Consider the following 22,631-nt stretch of genomic DNA (forward strand, 5'->3'; position numbering starts at 1 on the left):
TTATTAAATCAACAGGTGGACTATGACAACCATTCCTTATACAAGCACGGGAAGACGGGGAGGAAGCAGTCTCCTGTCCGATTGTTTACCAACATCAATCCCTCACTTTTTGTCCTTCCTAAGGAAGAAGGTTACAGGTATGCCCCTTTAGAAGTGTAAAAATATGAAAACAAACATTAGTTGTCAGACAAGTGTAAAAAATATAGTATATTGCAGCCCGGAAGAGTTAGGGCTGCAAGGTGTTCTGGGTATTTGTTCTGTTGTGTTTATGTTGTGTTACGGTGCGGATGTTCTCCCGAAATGTGTTTGTCATTCTTGTTTGGTGTGGGTTCACAGTGTGGCGCATATTTGTAACAGTGATGAAGTTGTTTATACGGTCACCCTCAGTGTGACCTGTATGGCTGTTGATCAAGTATGTCTTGCAGTCAATTACGTGTGTCTGCAGAAGCCTCATACAACATGTGACTGGGCCGGCACGCTGTTTGTATGGTGAAAAAGCGGGCGCGACGACAGTTTGTAGAGGACGTTAAAGGCAGTGCTATCACGGCACGCCCTTAATATTATTGTCCGGGTGAAAATCGGGACAAATTCGGGGGAATGGTTGCCCCGGGAGATTGTCGGGAGGGGCACTGAAATTCGGGAGTCTCCCGGAAAAATCGGGAGGGTTGGCAAGTATGTTGCTAGGGCGGGATAGCCATTCAAAGAAGGGGAATTCATTAAAAAGTGCATGTTAGATTTTTTAAAGAAATATTTTCTTGCGGCCCAGCCTCACCCAGTTTCTGCATCCAGTGGCCCCAAGGTAAATTGAGTTTGAGACCCCTGATCTTAACTTTGACAACATACAGTACAGGCCAAATGTTTGGACACACCTTCTCATTTCAATGCGTTTTCTTTATTTTCATGACTATTTACATTGTAGATTGTCACTGAAGGCATCAAATCTATGACACCTGTGTAGTGAAAACCACCACCTCTTGAAGCCCATCGAGAGAATGCCAAGAGTGTGCAAAGCAGTAACCAGAGCAAAGGGTGGCTATTTTGAAGAAACTAGAATACAAAACATGTTTTCAGTTATGTCATCTTTTTTTCTTAAGTACATAACTCCACATGTGTTCATTCATAGTTCTGATGCCTTCAGTGACAATCTACAATGTAAATAGTCATGAATATTAAGAAAACGCATTTATGAGAAGGTGTGTCCAAACTTTTGGCCTGTACTGTATATACCAGGGGTCCCCAAACTTTTTGACTCAGGGGCCGCATTGGTTTAAAACAATTTGGCCGGGGGCCGGGCTGTATATATATATATATATATATATACAGTATATATACTGTACTTACATACATACATACATACACACACACATACATACATACATATATATATATTATATATATATATATATATATAGCGCACTTTCCGTGCGGGCGATGATGTCACGTTATCAATGAGAAAATGCATTTTTAGACAATATGATTTGCCTGAGCGGCTAGGAGACACCGTGAGTAGCAAGCGGTACAAAGTGGATAAGAAAAGATAGAAGAAATTTTTTATTTTTTTTATACTTGGGACTTCCCGCAGGCCTGATTTTGGACGCTGGCGGGCCGCATCCGACCCGCGGGCCGTAGTTTGGGGACCCCTGGTATATACTGTAGTCCAGTGTTTGCCAACCCGTCGATCGCGATCGACCAGTCAATCTTTTGGACCCTACCGGTCGATTGCGAAAATATTATAAAAAAATACATTGATATGACATCTGTGACACTCCCACCCGTAGAAAGACCAACATAACCGCAAACAGGCACGCATTTTAACCCTCTGCCTGGAAAACAGCAAGAAACACAATGACAAAAATCCAAAATGTTGACATAAGCTAATAACGACATAAAGCTTTGTTTTTAAAAAACAAAAACTAAACTAAACAATAAAAAATATATATATATATACAGGGTGATTAAAAAAAAAAAGCCAAATTATCACTCAATATTTCAAAAATAAAAAAACAATAGAAAACCTAGCTTGACCACATGTGTTGTAAATAATTTTGAGTATTTATTTCATGCTTTACAAGTGCTCAATATGGCCACCATATTGGACAACACGGACAACATCAAGACGATATGAGAATTCCTCCCAAATGTTGATTGCTGCTGTTATTCGATCTTTCATGTCATCGATGTCTTCCAGGACTCTTTCCTTTACACAAGCAGCTAGTCTCTTTAAACTGATTATACCCAACGTCGAAGGCTCTCACGATGGGGTGGATCAATTCCTAATTCTGTTCTAAAAGCACGCTGCACCGTGAAAATGGCATTTGTTTTCGCAAACTTAAGGACACTAACGCCTTGTGTTGAGTAGTTGCCATTTTAATGTGAAATAAACACGTGGCCTTCCGACAATTGAACAGCGCCGAAAGGATTGCATGACCACAACGGTGAGATTGTAACACAATAAAACTTGGATAACTCCTGTATCAAACGGCCATTGATTCAGTCCATTACAATGCTTTAGAACTAAATAAATGCCTGATAATTTTGGCGTATTCTTTTAGAATCACCCTGTATACACTGCAAAAAGTCAGTGTTCAAAAACACGAAAAAAAACAATACAAAAATTAGGAGTATTTTACTTGAACTAAGCAAAATATTCTGCCAATAGAACAAGAAAATTTGGCTTGTCAAGTCTTTCCAAAACAAGTAAAATTAGCTAGCCTCAATGAACCCAAAAGTACCTTAAAATAAGTATATTCTCACTAATAACAAGTGCACTTTTCTTGGTTGAAAAGTAAAATATGAGTCCTTTTTTCTCAATATGTTGAAAAATATTCTTAAATTAAGTAAATGCAACTGCTATTAGTTTTGACATAATGATATGCACTCGGCATTACATTTCTTGAAACCAGAAAACTTATACTAAAAACTAGTTGTTTTTTTCTCAACATATTGAGAAATATTCTTAAATTAAGTAAATGCAAGTGCCTTTATCTTGACATCATAAGGCGGGCCGCGCAAGTCCCGGGATGCCCAAAATGTCCATAACACACCCAGCCGAGTCCCACGGGGAGGGGAGGATAAAATTTGGAAAAGTCGGCAAAAGTCCCACAAATGTTCAAAAATCACACCCGGATTTGAGTCCCACAAGTTCCGCCGCCGGGCGCGCAAGTCCAGGGATGCCCAACATGTCCATAACACACCCAACCGAGTCCCACAGATAGGGGGGGATAAATGTTGGAAAAGTCAGCAAAAGTCCCAAAAATTTTCAAAATACCTACCCAGGTTTGAGTCCCACAAGTCCCGCCGCCGGCCGGGATGCCCAAAATGTCCATAACACACCCAGCAAAGTCCCACAGGAAGTGGGGGAGAAAAGTGAGAAAAGTCGGCAAAAGTCCCCAAAATGTTCAAAATACCACGAGTCCCGCCGCCGGCATTACATTTCTTGAAACCAGCAAACTTATACTAAAAACTAGTTTATTTTTCTTAATGGAAAGGAAGCAGTTAAGAATATATTTCTAACATTATGACGTTAAAGGCCTACTGAAATGATTTTTTAAAATTTAAACGGGAATAGCAGATCCATTCTATGTGTCATACTTGATCATTTCGCGATATTGCCATATTTTTGCTGAAAGGATTTAGTAGAGAAAATCGCCGATAAAGTTCGCAACTTTTGCTCGCTGATAAAAAAAGCCTTGCCTGTACCGGAAGTAGCGTGACATCACAGGAGGTAATATTCCTCACAATTTTCCTTTGTTTACAATGGAGCGAGAGAGATTTGGAGCGACAAAGCGACGATTACCCCATTAATTTGAGCGAGGATGAAAGATTCGTGGATGAGGAACGTTAGAGTGAAGAACTAGCGGCAGTGCAGGACGTATCTTTTTTTGCTCTGACCGTAACTTAGGTACAAGCTGGCTCATTGGATTCCACACTCTCTCCTTTTTCTATTGTGGATCACGGATTTGTATTTTAAACCACCTTGGATACTATATCCTCTTGAAAATGAGAGTCGAGCACGCGAAATGGACATTCAAAGTGACTTATCTCCACGACAATACATCGGTGACACACTTAGCTACTGAGCTAACGTGATACCATCGTTCTCAAATGCAGATAGAAACAAAATAAATAAATCCCTGACTGGAAGGATAGACAGAAGATCAACAATACTATTAAACCATGTACATGTAACTACACGGTTAATAATTCTCAGCCTGGTAAAGCTTAACAATGCTGTTGCTAATGACGCTGAGGCTAATTTAGCAACTTAGCAACCGGACCTCACAGAACTATGATAAAAACATTAGCGCTCCACCTACGCCAGCCAGCCCTCATCTGCCCATCAACAGCCGTGCTCACCTGCATTCCAGCGATCGACGGCGCGACGAAGGACTTCATCTGTGGGTTTGGCGGCTAGCATCGGCTAGGCGTCTGCTAAGTCCTTGTTGTGTTGCTACAGCCAGCCGCTAATACACCGATCGATCCCACCTACAACGTTCTTCTTTGCAGCCTCCATTGTTCATTAAACAAATTGCAAACGATTCACCAACACAGATGTCCAGAATACTGTGGAATCAGAGCTTGTTGTATAGGATTCTCCGGGGTCCGAATACTTCCCTTGTCCTCGTGACGTCACACGCATACGTCAGCATAATAAAACGTTTTTAACCGGAAGTGTGGCGGGAAATTTAAAATTGCACTTTATAAGTTAACCCGGCCGTATTGGCATGTGTTGCAATGTTAAGATTTCATCATTGATATATAAACTATCAGTCTGCGTGGTCGGTAGTAGTGGGTTTCAGTAGGCCTTTAAGAATATATTTAACTGCAAAGATGATTTAGGACCAAAACACTTAAAACAAGTAAAACACTCTAACATAAAATCTGCTTAGTGAGAAGAATTATCTTATCAGACAGAAAATAAGCAAATATCACCCTTATTTGAGATATTTAATCTTACTTAGATTTCAGTTTTTGCAGTGCATAACAGTTGACGCAGGGGTAGATCTTTCCTCGGTTTTTGTCTGAGACCAGGGATCTTGATCTTGAAAAGGTTGGTGACCACTGCTGTAGTCATTGCACTGCAAAAACTGAAATCTAAGTAAGATTGAATATCTCAAATAAGGGTGACATTTGCTTATTTTCTGTCTGATAAGACAATTCTTCTCACTAAGCAGATTTTATGTTAGAGTGTTTTACTTGTTTTAAGTGTTTTTGTCCTAAATGATCTCAGTAAGATATTACAGCTTGTTGCTGAGATTTGATGACCTACAGTATATTGAGTAAAACATGCTTGAAACAAGAATATCAACTGTTGCAAAGCTGTGTCATCAACACTCACAAGTATAAAACTACTTTTTTTTAAAAGTAATAATTACTTATTTCAAGCATGAAAAAAAAAAATCATGACTTTGACACAATTGTGTCTCATAATTAAAACAGATGACAGCCAAATGGACTTTGCTGTTTTATTTTATTTTCAATGAAACAATAGAAAACACATACTTATATAGTAGTACAGTTGGCACAGTACAGTAATCTGACAGTTAATATTTAAACATTTAACATGTGACATTTCTAACAATTTTGAACAGAAATAGTTCATGCACATTCAGATAAATTCTTCAAAATGACAATAAAAAATGTTTTGGCCGGGGTTCCGGGCTGTATATATGCGCACTAATTGACTGAAAGAGCACGTACTTGGCGCGATGATGTCATGTTGTCGATGGAAAAATGCATTTATAGACCATATGATTTGCCTGAGCGGCTAGGAGACCCAGAGAGTAACAAGCGGTTGCCTTGTTGAATTTCCATTAAAAACAATAAATGAGTTTTTACTATAAGTAAATGTAATGCCAAGCGCATATCATTATGTCAAGATAATGGCACTAGCATTTACTTAATTTAAGAATATTTTTCAACATATTGAGCAAAAAGTTCTCTCTTTTTTTTTTCTACCAAGAAAAGTGCACTTGTTATTAGTGAGAGTATACTTACTTTAAGGTATTTTTGGGTTCATTGAAGTTAGCTAATTTTACTTGTTTTGGAAAGTCTTGACAAGCCAAATTTTCTTGTTCTATTGGCAGATAATTTTGCTTTGTTCAAGTAAAATACCCCTCATTTTTGTATTTTTTTTCTTCTTATTTTTGAACACTGACTTTTTGCAGTGTGATTTAAAAAAACAAAACATGCGGTATAAAAAAACATGCGGTATAGCTCGGTTGGTAGAGTGGCCGTGCCAGCAAATTGAGGGTTCCAGGTTCGATCCCCGCTTCCGCCATCCTAGTCAATGTTTCAATCAATCAATGTTTATTTATATAGCCCTAAATCACAAGTGTCTCAAAGGGCTGCACAAGCCACAACGACATCCTCGGTTCAGAGCCCACATAAGGGCAAGGAAAAACTCACAACCCAGTGGGACGTCGATGAGAATGACTATGAGAAAACTTGGAGAGGACCGCAGATGTGGGTAACCCCCCACCCCTCTGGGGGAGACCAGATGCAATGGGCGTTGAGTGGGTCTGACATAATATTGTGAAAGTCCAGTCCAAAGTGGATCTAACATAATAGTGAGAGTCCAGTCCATAGTGGGGCCAGTAGGAGACCATCCCGAGCGGAGACGGGTCAGCTACGCAGAGATGTCCCCAACCGATGCACAGGCGAGTGGTCCACCCCGGGTCCCGACTCTGGATAGCCAGAGCCGGACCTGTGTCCCCCCCTCCACAAGGGAGAGGGGGGCAGAGGAGAAAAGAAAAGAAACGGCAGATCAACTGGTCTAAAAAGGGGGTCTATTTAAAGGCTAGAGTTTACAAATGAGTTTTAGTCACTGCCGTTTTGTCCTTGGGCAAGACACTTTACCCACTTGCGCCCAGTGCCACCCACACTGGTTTGAATGTAACTTAGATATTGGGTTTCACTATGTACAAGCACTTTGAGTCACTAGAGAAAAGCGCTATATAAATATAATTCACTTCCTTTCACTTCAAAAATAATGTTTTTTAAATTTTTATTATAAGCGTGTTCTTCATCCTTGCCAGGTTTTGTGCCATTTGTGGGTGTTGTTGATAAATGGTTTTCGCTTTGCATAGTAGAGTTTTAACTTGCACTTACAGATGTAGCCACCAACTGTGGTTTTCTGAAGTGTTCCTGAGCCCAAGTGGTGATATCCTTTACACACTGCCGCCGCTTTTTGATGCAGTACCGCCTGAGGGATCAAAGTTGACAGGCATTGTCGCTTACGTGCAGCGATTTCTCCAGATTCTCTGTACCTTTTGATGATATTGCGGACCGTAGATGGTGAAATCCCTAAATCCCTTGCTGGTTGAGAAATGTTGTTCTTAAACTGTTTGACAATTTGCTCACGCATTTGTTCACAAAGTGGTGACCCTCGCCCCATCCTTATTCACAAATAAGGATGGGGCGACTTTGAGTCACTAGAGAAAAGCGCTATATAAATAGAATTCACTTCACTTCACTTCAAAAATAATGTTTGTTTTTTTCTTATAAGCGTGTTCTTCATCCTTGCCAGGTTTTGTGCCATTTGCAAGCGCTACGTCTCCTCCCTCAACAAGCACTGTGCTAAATGCAAAGTCTGCCCCTCCAAGGTAACAAGTACTTTGTAAGGAATCTCAAAAATATCTTATTAATTCCACTAATGAAGGTTTGTTTTTAGGATGGCCGTCAATGGAGGCACTGCTCGCTTTGCGAGAAATGCGTGAAACCATGTAAGTAACTAAAATGTATTTTAATTATTTGGGGGAGAAAAACGATAAAATGAATCAGGAATTTTACAATGGTGATTTAATTAAGTTAAAGTTAAAGTACCAATGATTGTCACACACACACTAGGTGTGGTGAAATTTCTCCTCTGCATTTGACCCATCCCCTTGTTCACCCCCTGGGAGGTGAAGGGAGCAGTGGGCAGCAGCAGTGGCCGCGCCCGGAAATCATTTCTGGTGATTTAACCCCCAATTCCAACCCTTGATGCTGAGTACCAAGCAGGGAGGTAATGCGTCCCATTTTTATAGTCTTTGGTTTGAACTCACGACCTATTGATCTCAGGGCGGACACTCTAACCCAGGGGTCTGCAACCTGCGGCTCTAGAGCCACTTTAGCGCCGCCCTAGTGGCTCCCTGGAGCTTTTTCAAAAATGTATGAAAATAAAAAAAGATAGGGGAAAAATATATTTTTGTTTTAATATGGTTTCTGTAGGAGGACAAACATGACACAAACCTCCCTACTTGTTAGAAATCCCACTGTTTATATTAAACATGATTATCTGATGAGAGTATTTGGTGAGTGCCGTTTTGTCCTACTAATTTTGGCCGTCCTCGAACTGACCGTAGTTTGTTTGCATGTATAACTTTCTTCAACGATGCCACAGAAAGACATATTTTATGCCAGTCATTCTTTGTCTCATTTTGTCCACCAAACTTTTTATGCTGTGCGCGAGTGCACAAAGGTGAACTTTGTTGATGTTATTGACTTGTTTGGAGTGCTAATCAGGCATATTTGGCAAGCTAATCGATGCTAACATGCTATTTAGGCTAGCTGCATGTACACATTGCATCATTATGCCTCGTTTGTAGGTATATTTGAGCTCATTTAATTTCCTTAACTTAACTTAAACTATCATTTTGATAGTAGGCTAATATAGCTAATAAAGACACTTATATCATGTGTTGACTTCATTATATCACTTATAGAAGGCTTTAATGTTTTTGCGGCTCCAGACAGATCAATATGGCTCTTCCAACATTTTGGGTTGCCGACCCCTGCTCTAACGACTAGGCCACTGAGTAGGTTACTCTCCAAAAAGTTTTTTAAGGAAGAAAAAATTACAAAATGATGACCAAAATTGACAAAACAAAGCTTTTCGGGTCTTGAACCTTAATCCATACGCTAAGTGAGTTGACTGTTAACATCAGCTGGTTGCTCATGTGGGAGTTTTTTTAATTTACCATCTTATTTTACACTTGTGAATGTTCATTTTATACAGTATTCCTATGATTATTTTTACACTGATAAAAAAGAAAACCTTAATTTTAAACATCCTCGTGGTCTTTATAATGTTGTTTTTTAACGTTACATTAGTGGCCAACTAATTATGACACTTCAATGGCTAACTGGTATAAATATCATCACCATTAAAGGCCTACTGAAATGAATTTTTTTATTTAAACGGGGATAGCAGATCTATTCTATGTGTCATACTTGATCATTTCGCGATATTGCCATATTTTTGCTGAAAGGATTTAGTATAGAACAACGACGATAAAGATTGCAACTTTTGGTATCTGATAAAAAAAAGGCTTGCCCCTACCGGAAGTAGCGTGACGTAGTCAGTTGAACATATACGCAAAGTTCCCTATTGTTTACAATGATGGCCGCATGAAGTGAGAGAGATTCGGACCGAGAAAGCGACAATTTCCCCATTAATTTGAGCGAGGATGAAAGATTTGTGGATGAGTAAAGTGCAAGTGAAGGACTAGTGGGGAGTTGAAGCTATTCAGATAGGGAAGATGCTGTGAGAGCCGGGGGTGACCTGATATTCAGCTGGGAATGACTACAACAGTAAATAAACACAAGACATATATATACTCTATTAGCCACAACACAACCAGGCTTATATTTAATATGCCACAAATTAATCCTGCATAAAAACACCTGCGTGTTTGTTATGCTAGCTCCTAGCTCCTCTGCTAGCTCCTAGCTCCATAGAACACGCCAATACAATTCAAACACCTGATCAACACACACAATCACTCAGCCCAAAAGACCGTTCACCTAACCCAAGGTTCATAAAGCTTATATATTTTTAAAAAGTTACGTACGTGACGCGCACATACGGTCAAGCTATCAAATGTTTAGCAGCCAAGGCTGCATACTCACGGTACCTGATATTCAGCTGGGAATGACTACAACAGTAAATAAACACAAGACATATATATACTCTATTAGCCACAACACAACCAGGCTTATATTTAATATGCCACAAATTAATCCTGCATAAAAACACCTGCGTGTTTGTTATGCTAGCTCCTAGCTCCTATGCTAGCTCCTAGCTCCATAGAACACGCCAATACAATTCAAACACCTGATCAACACACACAATCACTCAGCCCAAAAGACCGTTCACCTAACCCAAGGTTCATAAAGCTTATATATTTTAAAAAAGTTACGTACATACGCAAAAAAAAGTTGCGCACATACGGTCAAGCGATCAAATGTTTAGAAGCCAAAGCTGCATACTCACAGTAGCACGTCTGCGTCTTTGTCATCCAAATCAAAGTAATCCTGGTAAGAGTCTGTGTTGTCCCAGTTCTCTACAGGCGTCTGTGTATCGAAGTCAAAAGTCCTCCTGGTTAGAGTCTCTGTTATCCGAGTTCTTCCATCTTGACTGCATCTTCCGGGAATGTAAACAAAGAAGCGCCGGCTGTGTACTGTTGTTGCTGACTACATTCGAAAAATACGTCCATTTCGCACCGACAACTTTCTTCTTTGCTTGCTCAGCTTCCTTCTCCATAATGCAATGAACATGATTGAAACAGATTCACGAACACAGATGTCCAGAATACTGTGGAATTATGAAATGAAAACAGAGCTTTTTCGTATTGGCTTCAATGTGGAAGGCATATCCGTGTTCCCCGGGTTACGTCACGCGCATACGGCATCCTCAGAGGCGTTTCGAACCGGAAGTTTAGCGGCAAATTTAAAATGTCACTTTATAAGTTAACCCGGCCGTATTGGCATGTGTTATAATGTTAAGATTTCATCATTGATATATAAACTATCAGACTGCGTGGTCGGTAGTAGTGGGTTTCAGTAGGCCTTTAAAGCCAGTGTTATGAGAAGGGTTTCAGTTTATTTCGAACATGCAAACTAGGTGTCATAAATTGTTTACAGTTACCAGAGGTGGGTAGTAACTAGGGCTGGGCGATATGGCCTTTTATTAACATCTCGATATTTTTAGGCCATGTCACGATACACGATATATATCTCGATATTTTTGCCTTAGCCTTGAATGAACACTTGATGCATATAATCACAACAGTATGATGATTCTATGTGTCTACATTCAAACATTCTTGTTCATACTGCATTAAAATATGCTCATTTTAAACTTTCATGCAGAGAGGGAAATGACAACTAAGTCAATTTACCAAAAGTGTATTTATTAAACAGTTATTAAGCAGTGGCACAAACATTCATGTCATTTCCAAAACAGAAAGTGCAAGATTGTCAGACACAGTTTAAAACAAGCTATTAGTGCACTTTTGTGCATGATGTCACTAAGATGACATATCAAAACAACACTAAATTAAAGTGCACTTTTTGTACAGAACACCACTACAATAGTTTAAAACTAATAAAGTGCACTTTTGTGCAAGATGTCACACAAGATATTTCAATAAGTGTCAAATAAAAATTAGCTGCATAATAGGAAATCAAATAGTGTATGTCCTTCGCTATGTGGTAGGTTCCTGGGCAGCAGCGGAGGCCACGCCCGGGAATCATTTCAGTGATTTATCCCCCAATTGCAACACTTGATGCTGAGTGCATCAAGCAGGGAGATAATGGGTCCCATTTTTATAGTCTTTGGTATGACTCAGCCGGGGTTTTAACTCACAACCTACCGATCTCAGGGCGGACACTCTAACCACTAGGCCACTGAGTAGGTTATCTCTTATATCCGGAGCTTGAAAGTTACTAACGCTAGCTTACTAGCATGTAGCATTCCCTTCTTCTACTGTATTTACATTCCCAGAAAGCTAAACAAGCTGAAATAACCACATTCTCCCCGTAAATATAACATTCATATAATGTGCTGTCATTTGTGTCAGTAGAAATGTTCAGATTTCAGCTTACAAAAATTCATATAACTGGGGAAAACATGCTGCAGTAAATTGTATATGATTTTTATGTTTTACACACACACACACACACACACACACACACACACACACACACACACACACACACACACACACACACACACACACACACACACACACACACACACACACACACACACACACACACACACACACCAACTACAGTTGTAGTCCAAGAACCATTAAAAATGAGCTACTAAATAAATCAGAAGTGACTCACAAGTTACTCAGTAATTATTTTTTTCACAGAATACTTACCTACTCAAGTCATTATTTTAATCCAACTTTTTTTATTGGCATTTTCAAATACAGAAAAAAGTGCAAGTCGAAACAGTACAATTTTAAAGTCAGAAAATTCTTCACACCCTTTCCCTTAAAACCCAAATCCCCACCCACCCTCCCACCCCACTCAGGTCACACCAACAAGGGACATATGGCACAATCATATAACAAGTAAGACGACAAAGACAGACATCCTCACATACACACACACATACGAGGCCAGAGACAGACAAACAGGCTGAAAGGAGAGAAAGGGAGAAAATAAAATAAAAATAAAATAAAATACAATTAAATTAAAATAATAATAATAAATAAAAAGGGAGATTATTCCTCATCTGCGTCTGGGGATAAATCAAGAGAGTTGACAAACAGCAAGAAAGGACTCCATGAGCTTTCAAACGCTTGAGCCGAGCCTTTTAGCGAAAGCCTAAGTTTTTCTAGTTTTAGATTGTAGAGAACCTCTCTAATCCATCGGCCGTGTGATGGGGGACGAGCCAGCTTCCAATTAAACAAAATCAATCGCCTGGCCAGCAAGGTCGTAAAAGCAACAGCGCGTTTTAATGATACCGGGCACATGTTATCGGGGCATACGCCAAAAATGGCTGATAATGGGTTGGGGGTAAAGTTTTGACCGTATGCTTTCCCGATCGTGTCAAAAATATCCTCCCAAAAGGAACATAATTTAGAGCAGGACCAGAACATATGGACATGGTCGGCCGGAGATTGTTTGCATCTATTGCAGGTATTGCTAACAGTGGGGTAGATTTTGGATAGTTTGGAGTTAGTGTAATGAATTTTATGGATTACTTTGCATTGGATGAGATTATGGCGGGCACATATTGAGGAGGAGTGAACCAGTTTCAGGGCAGAGTCCCAGTGTTGGTCGGATATGTTGGTATTAAGATCGCTCTCCCACGAGGCTCTTATCACTGATAGAGAGTTTGGAGCAACTGAACTTAAAGAGGTATATAACACAGAGATACATTTTTTATGATTAGGGCTCAACGATAACAATGTATCTATAAGAGTTTCCGGAGGACGATTCGGAAAGTGTGGGAACTGTTTCTTTACGAAGTCCCTCGCCTGAAAAAAACGAAAAAGGTGGGAGTTCGGCAAATCGTATTTGGAAGAGAGTTCAGTGAAGGATGAGAACACTCCGTCTGCATAGAGGTCTTTCACAGTGGTGATGCCATGATCGTGCCAAGTCATGAATGCGGGGTCAGTACGGGAAGGTTTAAATAATTGGTTTTTAAGTCTCAAGTCATTATTTTTAACGAGTACCTTTTAGTTTTACTTGCGTCATTTTATTCTAAAGTAACAGTAATCTTACTTTAGTACAATTTTTAGGTACTCTACCCACCTCTGACGTTTACTCATTTCAACATGTCTAAAAAAATGTAGGAAGAAGGAGAGTTGATTTAATCCTACTTTTTTTCTGCATCATCGCAAATAATAATACATAGGTTCACGTCCTGTATTTAGTATATTGAAAACAGAAAGTGAACAATATATTGCAGACAATTACCAATTTTACAATGACACAAGACTAGAGATGTCCGATAATGGCTTTTTTGCCGATATCCGATATTCCGATATTGTCCAACTCTTTATTAACGATTCCGATATCAACCGATGCCGATACATACAGTCGTGGAATTAACACATTATTATGCCTAATTTTGTTGTGATGCCCCGCTGGATGCATTAAACAATGTAACAAGGTTTTCCAAAATAAATATTTGTTTTAACATGCCTCAAAACAGCAGCTTGGAATTTGGGACATGCTCTCCCTGAGAGAGCATGAGGAGGTTGAGGTGGGCGGGGTTGAGGTCTTGGGGGGGGAGATAGGGGGTTATAGGGGGTAGCGGGGGTTATAGGGGGTAGCGGGGGGTGTATTGTAGCGTCCCGGAAGAGTTAGTGCTGCAAGGGGTCATGGGTATTTGTTCTGTTGTGTTTATGTTGTGTTACGGTGCGGATGTTCTCCCGAAATGTGTTTGTCATTCTTGTTTGGTGTGGGTTCACAGTGTGGCGCATAGTTGTAACAGTGTTAAAGTTGTTTATACGGCCACCCTCAGTGTGACCTGTATGGCTGTTGACCAAGTATGCTTGCATTCACTTGTGTGTGTGTGTGTGAAAAGCCGTAGATATTATGTGATTGGGCCGGCATGCAAAGGCAGTGCCTTTAAAGGCCTACTGAAACCCACTACTACCGACCACGCAGTCTGATAGTTTATATATCAATGATGAAATCTTAACATTGCAACACATGCCAATACGGCCGGGTTAACTTATAAAGTGCAATTTTAAATTTCCCGCTAAACTTCCGGTTGGAAACGTCTATGTATGATGACGTATGCGCGTGACGTCACGACGGCAACGGAAGTATTCGTACCCAATGTGTCACCATACAAACTGCTCTGTTTTCATCGAACAATTCCACAGTATTCTGGACATCTGTGTTGGTGAATCTTTTGCAATTTGTTTAATGAACAATGGAGATTGCAAAGAAGAACGTTGTAGGTGTATTAGCGGCTGGCTGTAGCAACACAACAAAGAGGACTTACTTGGATAGCAGACGCGCTAGCCGATGCTAGCCGCCAACCGCATCTATGATCGGGTGAAGTCCTTCGTCGCGCCGTCGATCGCTGGAACGCAGGTGAGCACGGGTGTTGATGAGCAGATGAGGGCTGGCTGGCGTAGGTGGAGCGCTAATGTTTTTATCATAGCTCTGTGAGGTCCGGTTGCTAAGTTGCTAAGTTAGCTTCAGCGTCGTTAGCAATAGCATTGTTAAGCTTTGCCAGGCTGAGAATTATTAACCGTGTATTTACATGTCCATGGTTTAATAGTATTGTTGATCTTCTGTCTATCCTTCCAGTCAGGGATTTATTTATTTTGTTTCTATCTGCATTTGAGCCAGATGCTATCACGTTAGCTCAGTAGCTAAAGAGCTTCGCCGATGTATTGTCGTGGAGCTAAAAGTCACTGTGAATGTCCATTTCGCGTTCTCGACTCTCATTTTCAAGAGGATATAGTATCCGAGGTGGTTTAAAATACAAATCCGTGATCCACAATAGAAAAAGGAGAGTGTGTGGAATCCAATGAGCCAGCTTGTACCTAAGTTACGGTCAGAGCGAAAAAAGATACACCCTGCACGGCCTCTCTAGTCCTTCACTCTAAGGTTCCTCATCCACAAATCTTTCATCCTCGCTCAAATTACTGGGGTAATCGTCGCTTTCTCGGTCCGAATCTCTCTCGCTGCATTGTAAACAACGGGGAATTGTGAGGAATCTTTCCTCCTGTGACGTCACGCTACTTCCGGTATAGGCAAGGCTTTTTTTTTATCAGCGACCAAAAGTTGCGAACTTTATCGTCGTTGTTCTCTACTAAATCCTTTCAGCAAAAATATGGCAATATCGCGAAATGATCAAGTATGACACATAGAATGAATCTGCTATCCCCGTTTAAATAAAAAAAATTCATTTCACTAGGCCTTTAAGGTTTATTGGCGCTCTGTACTCCTCCCTACGTCCGTGTACCACTCCGTACAGCGGCGTTTAAAAAAGTCATGAATTTTACTTTTTTAAACCGATACCGATAATTTCCGATATTACATTTTAAAGCAGTTATCGGCCGATAATATCGGCAGTCCGATATTATCGGACATCTCTAATGAAACATGTATAAAGTAAGTGAATAAAGTAGTTGTTTTGTAACTGTTCCTTTCTACTGTAGTTGTTTTATTAGCTCATTTGTGTTAATTCCAAAACAGATCATTTTAACAATTACAAATTGAATATAAATTTTTCTGAACTGTAACTGTCGTTCATGACATCATCTTAGTCACTCAAGGCTGTCTACTGCAAGTGCACATGCACAAACAGTCCCAGTAAAGTGACCAACACTTTGTAGTCATGGCTTCCTGCTCGTGTGTGTGCTTGCATGTTCATGTTCATTCATCATTTCAAAATATTTGACGACCTTTCATATGGTTTACTTCCAAGCATGGCGACACTGTGAATCGTGCAGCCGCTGTGCCCTCCCAGACCACCCTTGTGGCAAGTCAAGTCCAGAGAAGATGGGCTGCTTCAACTGTGCCAGCATGGACCACAAACGCAACGCTTGCCCTCTAAAGCGCAACCGCAGGCAAGTACATTATGAATGATATTGGTCTGTAACTAACTATTATTATTGTCGCAAAAGACTAATACCTCGTTTTTGCGTGTCTTAATTGGTGCCGAATCTGACCGTGGTAAATAAATGTTTTGCAAAGTAGGATTCTTTAAAAAAAATTATTAGAGCATAAACAAAACTGTTTATAATAGAGATGTCCGATAATATCGGACTGCCGATATTATCGGCCGATAAATGCTTTAAATTGTAATTTCGAAAATTTTTGGTATCTGTTTCAAAAAGTAAAATTTATGACTAAAACGCCGCTGTACGGAGTGGTACACGGGCGTAGGGAGAAGTACAGAGCGCCAATAAACCTTAAAGGCCTACTGAAATGAATTTTTTTTTATTTAAACAGGGATAGCAGATCCATTCTATGTGTCATACTTGATCATTTCGCGATATTGCCATATTTTTGCTGAAAGGATTTAGTAGAGAATAACAACAATAAAGTTTTGGTCGCTGATAAAAAAGCCTTACCTGTACCGGAAGTAGCGTGACGTCACAGGTTGAAAGGCTCCTCGCATTTCCCCATTGTTTACAATGCAGCAAGAGCGATTCGGACCAAGAAAGCGACGATTACCCCATTAATTCTAGCGAGGATGAAAGATTCATGGATGAGGTACGTGAGAGTGAAGGACTAGAGTGCAGTGCAGGACGTATCTTTTTTCGCTCTGACCGTAACTTAGGTACAAGGGTTCATTGGATTCCACACTTTCTCCTTTTTCTATTGTGGATCACGGATTTGTATTTTAAACCACCTCGGATACTATATCCTCTTGAAAATGAGAGTCGAGAACGCGAAATGGACATTCACAGTGACTTTTATCTCCACGACAATACATCGGCGAAGCTCTTTAGCTACGGAGCTAACGTGATAGCATCGGGCTTGAATGCAGATAGAAACAAAATAAATAAACCCCTGACTGGAAGGATAGACAGAAGATCAACAATACTATTAAACCATGGACCTGTAAATACACGGTTAATGCTTCCAGCCTGGCGAAGCTTAACAATGCTGTTGCTAATGACGCCATTGAAGCTAACTTAGCTACGGGACCTCGTCAAAGCTATGATAAAAACATTAGCGCTCCACCTACACCAGCCCTCATCTGCTCATCAACACCCGTGCTCACCTGCGTTCCAGCGATCGACGGAGCGACGAAGGACTTCACCCGATCATAGATGCGGTCGGCGGCTAGCATCGGATAGCGCGTCTGCTATCCATCTCAAAGTCCTCCTGGTTGTGTTGCTGTAGTCCGCCGCTAATACACCGATCTCACCTACAGCTTTCTTCTTTGCAGTCTCCATTGTTCATTAAACAAATTGCAAAAGATTCACCAACACAGATGTCCAGAATACTGTGGAATTTTGCGATGAAATCAGATAAGGCTGAAACGACGCGTCGACGTAGTCGACGTCATCGGTTACGTAAATACGTCAACGCCGTTTTTGTGCGTCGACGCGTCGCATATTTACGTCACACTACCGTCATGGCGGACCGCAAAGCAGACGGTGCGAGCGAGGGGGAAAAATCACGCCAAAAGTCGTCAAAAGTGTGGAAGTATTTCAATACACAGCCTAATAATGTTGTTGTATGCACACTGTGTCGAGCGGAAATGGCCTATCATAGCAGCACAGCGGCTATGAACGAACATTTGAAAAGAAAACCATCAACCATCAACTAGTCAATCGTCCGTGCGAGTATACGTTGTTATCATTACACAAAAACATGAATGTGTCATTTGTATCTGCAAGGGGTGTAACGGTACGTGTTTTGTATTGAACCGTTTCGGTACGGGGCTTTCGGTTCGGTACGGGGGTGTACCGAACGAGTTTCTAAGCTAAAGCTAAAGTCTTAACAAGCTGCTTTGCTCCTTCTGCTTCTGTCTCAGCACGCAGCATTGTCCCACCCACACAACCATCTGATTGGTACACAGAAAGCGTTATCAGCCAATCAGCAGTGCGTATTCAGAGCGTTACCAGCCAATCAGCAGTGCGTATTCAGAGCGCATGTAGTCAGCGCTTCAGCGTCGAGCAGATAGGTGTTTAGCAGGTGAGCATCAGGCAGCGGACTCTCCCCAAATGATAATAAACACCTCCCAGTCAACTACTAGTAACATCACTATGAGCCCGTTGACCTTCTAGAAACTTAAACTGCAGCTCAGCTCACTCGCAGTCCTGGCTTGAGGTGAAGGCTAATTACCTCTCAGTTCCAGCCACATCGACGCCTTCTGAGCGCCTATTTTCAGCTGCTGGGAATATTGTAAACAAGAAAAGAACCAGAGCATGTAGACATGCTAACCTTTCTTCATTACAACTGTTAGTCACTCACTGGAATGAGTAGAATTGGTTATTGTGTACTGTGTTGGACTGGATGTTTATTTTGCACATTTTAAAAGCAATACTTAATGTTTACAGTGCTCCAGAATATTTAGATTGGCACTTTTTTGTATTGGATGTTTATCTTTCTTTTTGCACATTTTAAAGCAAAATAAGCAATACTTTTAGTTTTGAAATGCTTATACTATTGCAGAATATTAAGATTTGCACTGGATGTTTACTTTTATATTTGCACATTAAAAAGCAAATAAGCTATTTTTAATTTTGTTAAATGTTAAAAGTTTTAAATGTATACATTGTTACAGAATATTTTGTCATGTTGTTGTCAATGTTGACTGAGTGGCCATACTTCTTTTTTTTTGTAAATAAAAGCCATGCCTTTTTAAAAAACTGGCCTACATTTATTTTTTCAACTTCATTTTAAATAAAAAAAATAATCGGTGAAAGGAAAAATAATCTCTGGTTAATCGAAAAAAAATAATCTATAGATTAACCGATTAATCGAAAAAACTCTATAGATTAACCGATTAATCTAAAAAAATCTATAGATTAATCGATAGAAAAATAATCGTTAGCTGCAGCCTTAAAATCAGAGCTTTTTTGTATTGGATTCAATGGGGTCCGAATACTTCCGTTTCAACCATTGACGTCACGCGCATACGTCATCATACATAGACGTTTTCAACCGGAAGTTTCGCGGGAAATTTAAAATTGCACTATATAAGTTAACCCGGCCGTATTGGCATGTGTTGCAATGTTAAGATTTCATCATTGATATATAAACTATCAGACTGCGTGGTCGGTAGTAGTGGCCTTTAAAGGCACTGCCTTTGCGTGCCGGCCCAATCACATAATATCTACGGCTTTTCACACACACAAGTGAATGCAAAGCATACTTGGTCAACAGCCATACAGGTCACACTGAGGGTGGCCGTATAAACAACTTTAACACTGTTACAAATATGCGCCACACTGTGAACCCACACCAAACAAGAATGACAAACACATTTCGGGAGAACATCCGCACCGTAACACAACATAAACACAACAGAACAAATACCCAGAACCCCTTGCAGCACTAACTCTTCCGGGACGCTGCAATATTCACCCCCCGCTACCCTTTAACCCCCCCCCCCCCCCACACCTCAACCCCGCCCACCACAACCTCCTCATTCTCTCTCAGGGAGAATATGTCCCAAATTCCAAGCTGCTGTTTTGAGGCATGTTAAAAAAAATAATTCACTTTGTGACTTCAATAATATACAGGACTGTCTCAGAAAATTAGAATATTGTGATAAAGTTCTTTATTTTCTGTAATGCAATTTAAAAAAAAAAAGTCATACAGTCTGGATTCATTACACATCAACTGAAATATTGCAAGCCTTTTATTATTTTAATATTGCTGATTATGGCATACAGCTTAAGAAAACTCAAAAATCCCATCTCAAAAAATTTGAATATTTCCTAAGACCAAGTAAAAAAAAAAAATTTATAACAGCAAAACAAAATCAAACATTTGAAAATGTCAATTAATGCACTCAGTACTTGGTTGGGAATCCTTTTGCACGGATTACTGCATCAATGCGGCGTGGCATGGAGGCAATCAGCCTGTGGTATTGCTGAGGTGTTATGGATGCCCAGGATGCTTCAATAGCGGCCTTTAGCTCATTTGCATTATTGGGTCTGGTGTCTTTCAGCTTCTTCTTCACAATACCCCACAAATTCTCTATGGGGTTCAGGTCAGGGGAGTTGGCAGGCCAATGGAGGACAGTAATGCCATGGTCAGTACACCAGTCACTGGTGGTTTTGGCACTGGGCAGGTGCCAGATCATGCTGGAAAATGAAATCATCATCTCCATAGAGCTCTATGGAGCTTCCATCAAAATAATAAAAGGCTTGCAATATTTCAGTTGATGTGTAATGAATCCAGAATGTATGACTTTTTTAAATTTTTTTTAATTGCATTACAGAAAATAAAGAACTTTATTACAATATTCTAATTTTCTGAGATAGTCCTGTATATGGCAGTGCCATGTTGGCATTTTTTTCCATAACTTGAGTTGATTTATTTTGGAAAACCTTGTTACATTGTTTAATGCATCCAGCGGGGCATCACAACAACATTAGGCATAATAATGTGTTAATTCCACGACTGTATATATCGGTATCGGTTGATATCGGAATCGGTAATTAAGAGTTGGACAATATCGGAATATCGGAATATCGGATATCGGCAAAAAAGCCATTATCGGACATCTGTAGTTTATGACTTTCTAAATACGATTTTTTGCATTATTAGATCCAGTGGCGGGCCGTGCGTTTCTGACCTAGGCCTTCAGTGATGTCCTACTTAGTCCCGACTTCACCTCTCAAAATACCGTAATTTATGTTACCACATGGACACGGCTGGAGATACTATACAGAAATACACTTGCACGCTACTGGTTTATTTTTCGGCGCCTTTAACATTCAATAAACCCGCTTCAGCAATTAAAACATATCTTACGTCACTGGTCCCCAACCACCGGGCCACGGCCCGGTACCGGTCCGTGGATCGATTGGTATCGGGCGGCACAAGAAATAAAAAAATAAAAATTTTATTTTTTATTTTTTTATTAAATCAACATAAAAAACACAAGATACACTTACAATTAGTGCACCAACCCAAAAAACCTCCCTCCCCCATTTACACTCATTCACACTCATTCGCACAAAAGGGTTGTTTCTTTCTGTTATTAATATTTCTGGTTCCTACATTATATATACCGTATTTTTCGGGGTATAAGGCGCACCTGCCGAAAATGGTTTTATAATAAAGAAGGGAAAAACATATATAAGTCGCACTGGAGTATAAGTCGCATTTTTTGGGGAAATGTATTTGATAAAACCCAACACCAAGAATAGACATTTGAAAGGCAATTTAAAATAAATAAAGAATAGTGAACAACAGGCTGAATAAGTGTACGTTATATGAGGCATAAATAACCAACTGAGAAGGTGCCTGGTATGTCAACGTAACATATTATGGTAAGAGTCATTCAAATAACTATGACATATAGAACATGCTATACGTTTACCAAACAATCTGTCACTCCTAATCGCTAAATCCCATGAAATCTTATACGTCTAGTCTCTTACGTGAATGAGCTAAATAATATTATTTGATATTTTACGGTAATGTGTTAATAATTTTACACATAAGTCACTCCTGAGTATAAGTCGCACCCCCGGCCAAACTATGAAAAAAACTGCGACTTATAGTCCGAAAAATACGGTAGAAAAAATGTGGATATGGTGAAAGTTAGAAAAATGGTCAGTTCATTTTAAATGGCAAAAGTGTCCCGGAAAACTGGGAAATCTGGAAATTTTTGCAATTTGTGAAGGGAAAACCCGCAATTCTCGAATAGGCTGAACTGTTTGAAGTTGTGGACTTGGAGAAGGCATCAGACCGTGTCCCTCGGGAAGTCCTGTGGGGAATGCTCAAAAAGTATGGGGTTTCGGACTGTCTGATTGTGGCGGTCCGCTCCCTGTATGATCAGTGTCAGAGTTTGGTCCGCATTGCCGGCAGTAAGTCGGACACGTTTCCAGTGAGGGTTGGACTCCGCCAAGGCTGCCCTTTGTCACTGATTCTGTTCATAACTTTTATGGACAGAATTTCTAGGCGCAGTCAAGGCGTTGAGGGGATCCGGTTTGGTGGCTGCAGGATTAGGTCTCTGCTTTTTGCAGATGATGTGGTCCTGATGGCTTCATCTGGCCAGGAACTGCAGCTCTCGCTGGATCGGTTCGCAGCCGAGTGTGAAGCGACTGGGATGAGAATCAGCACCTCCAAGTCCGAGTCCATGGTTCTCGCCCGGAAAAGGGTGGAGTGCCATCTCCGGGTTGCGGAGGAGATCTTGCCCCAAGTGGAGGAGTTCAAGTACCTCGGAGTCTTGTTCACAAGTG

At 40.4% G+C, this 22,631-nt stretch overlaps 1 protein-coding gene across 2 annotated transcripts in view; it reads left to right on the top strand.

Moving 5' to 3' along the window:
* zcchc4 (zinc finger, CCHC domain containing 4) overlaps positions 1-22,631 on the top strand; it is a 92,631-nt gene that overhangs the window by 62,951 nt on the left and 7,049 nt on the right. Inside the window, exons 8-11 of one of the 2 annotated variants that reach the window (XM_062067046.1) lie at positions 16-137; positions 7,529-7,604; positions 7,673-7,724; positions 16,178-16,319. In XM_062067046.1, the coding sequence (XP_061923030.1) occupies positions 16-137; positions 7,529-7,604; positions 7,673-7,724; positions 16,178-16,319 (392 nt within the window). The remainder of the gene's footprint in view (positions 1-15; positions 138-7,528; positions 7,605-7,672; positions 7,725-16,177; positions 16,320-22,631) is intronic. The other variant, XM_062067047.1, reaches the window with a different exon arrangement.

The sequence above is a fragment of the Entelurus aequoreus genome, linkage group LG12, assembly GCF_033978785.1.
Source record: "Entelurus aequoreus isolate RoL-2023_Sb linkage group LG12, RoL_Eaeq_v1.1, whole genome shotgun sequence".
NCBI lineage: Eukaryota > Metazoa > Chordata > Actinopteri > Syngnathiformes > Syngnathidae > Entelurus > Entelurus aequoreus.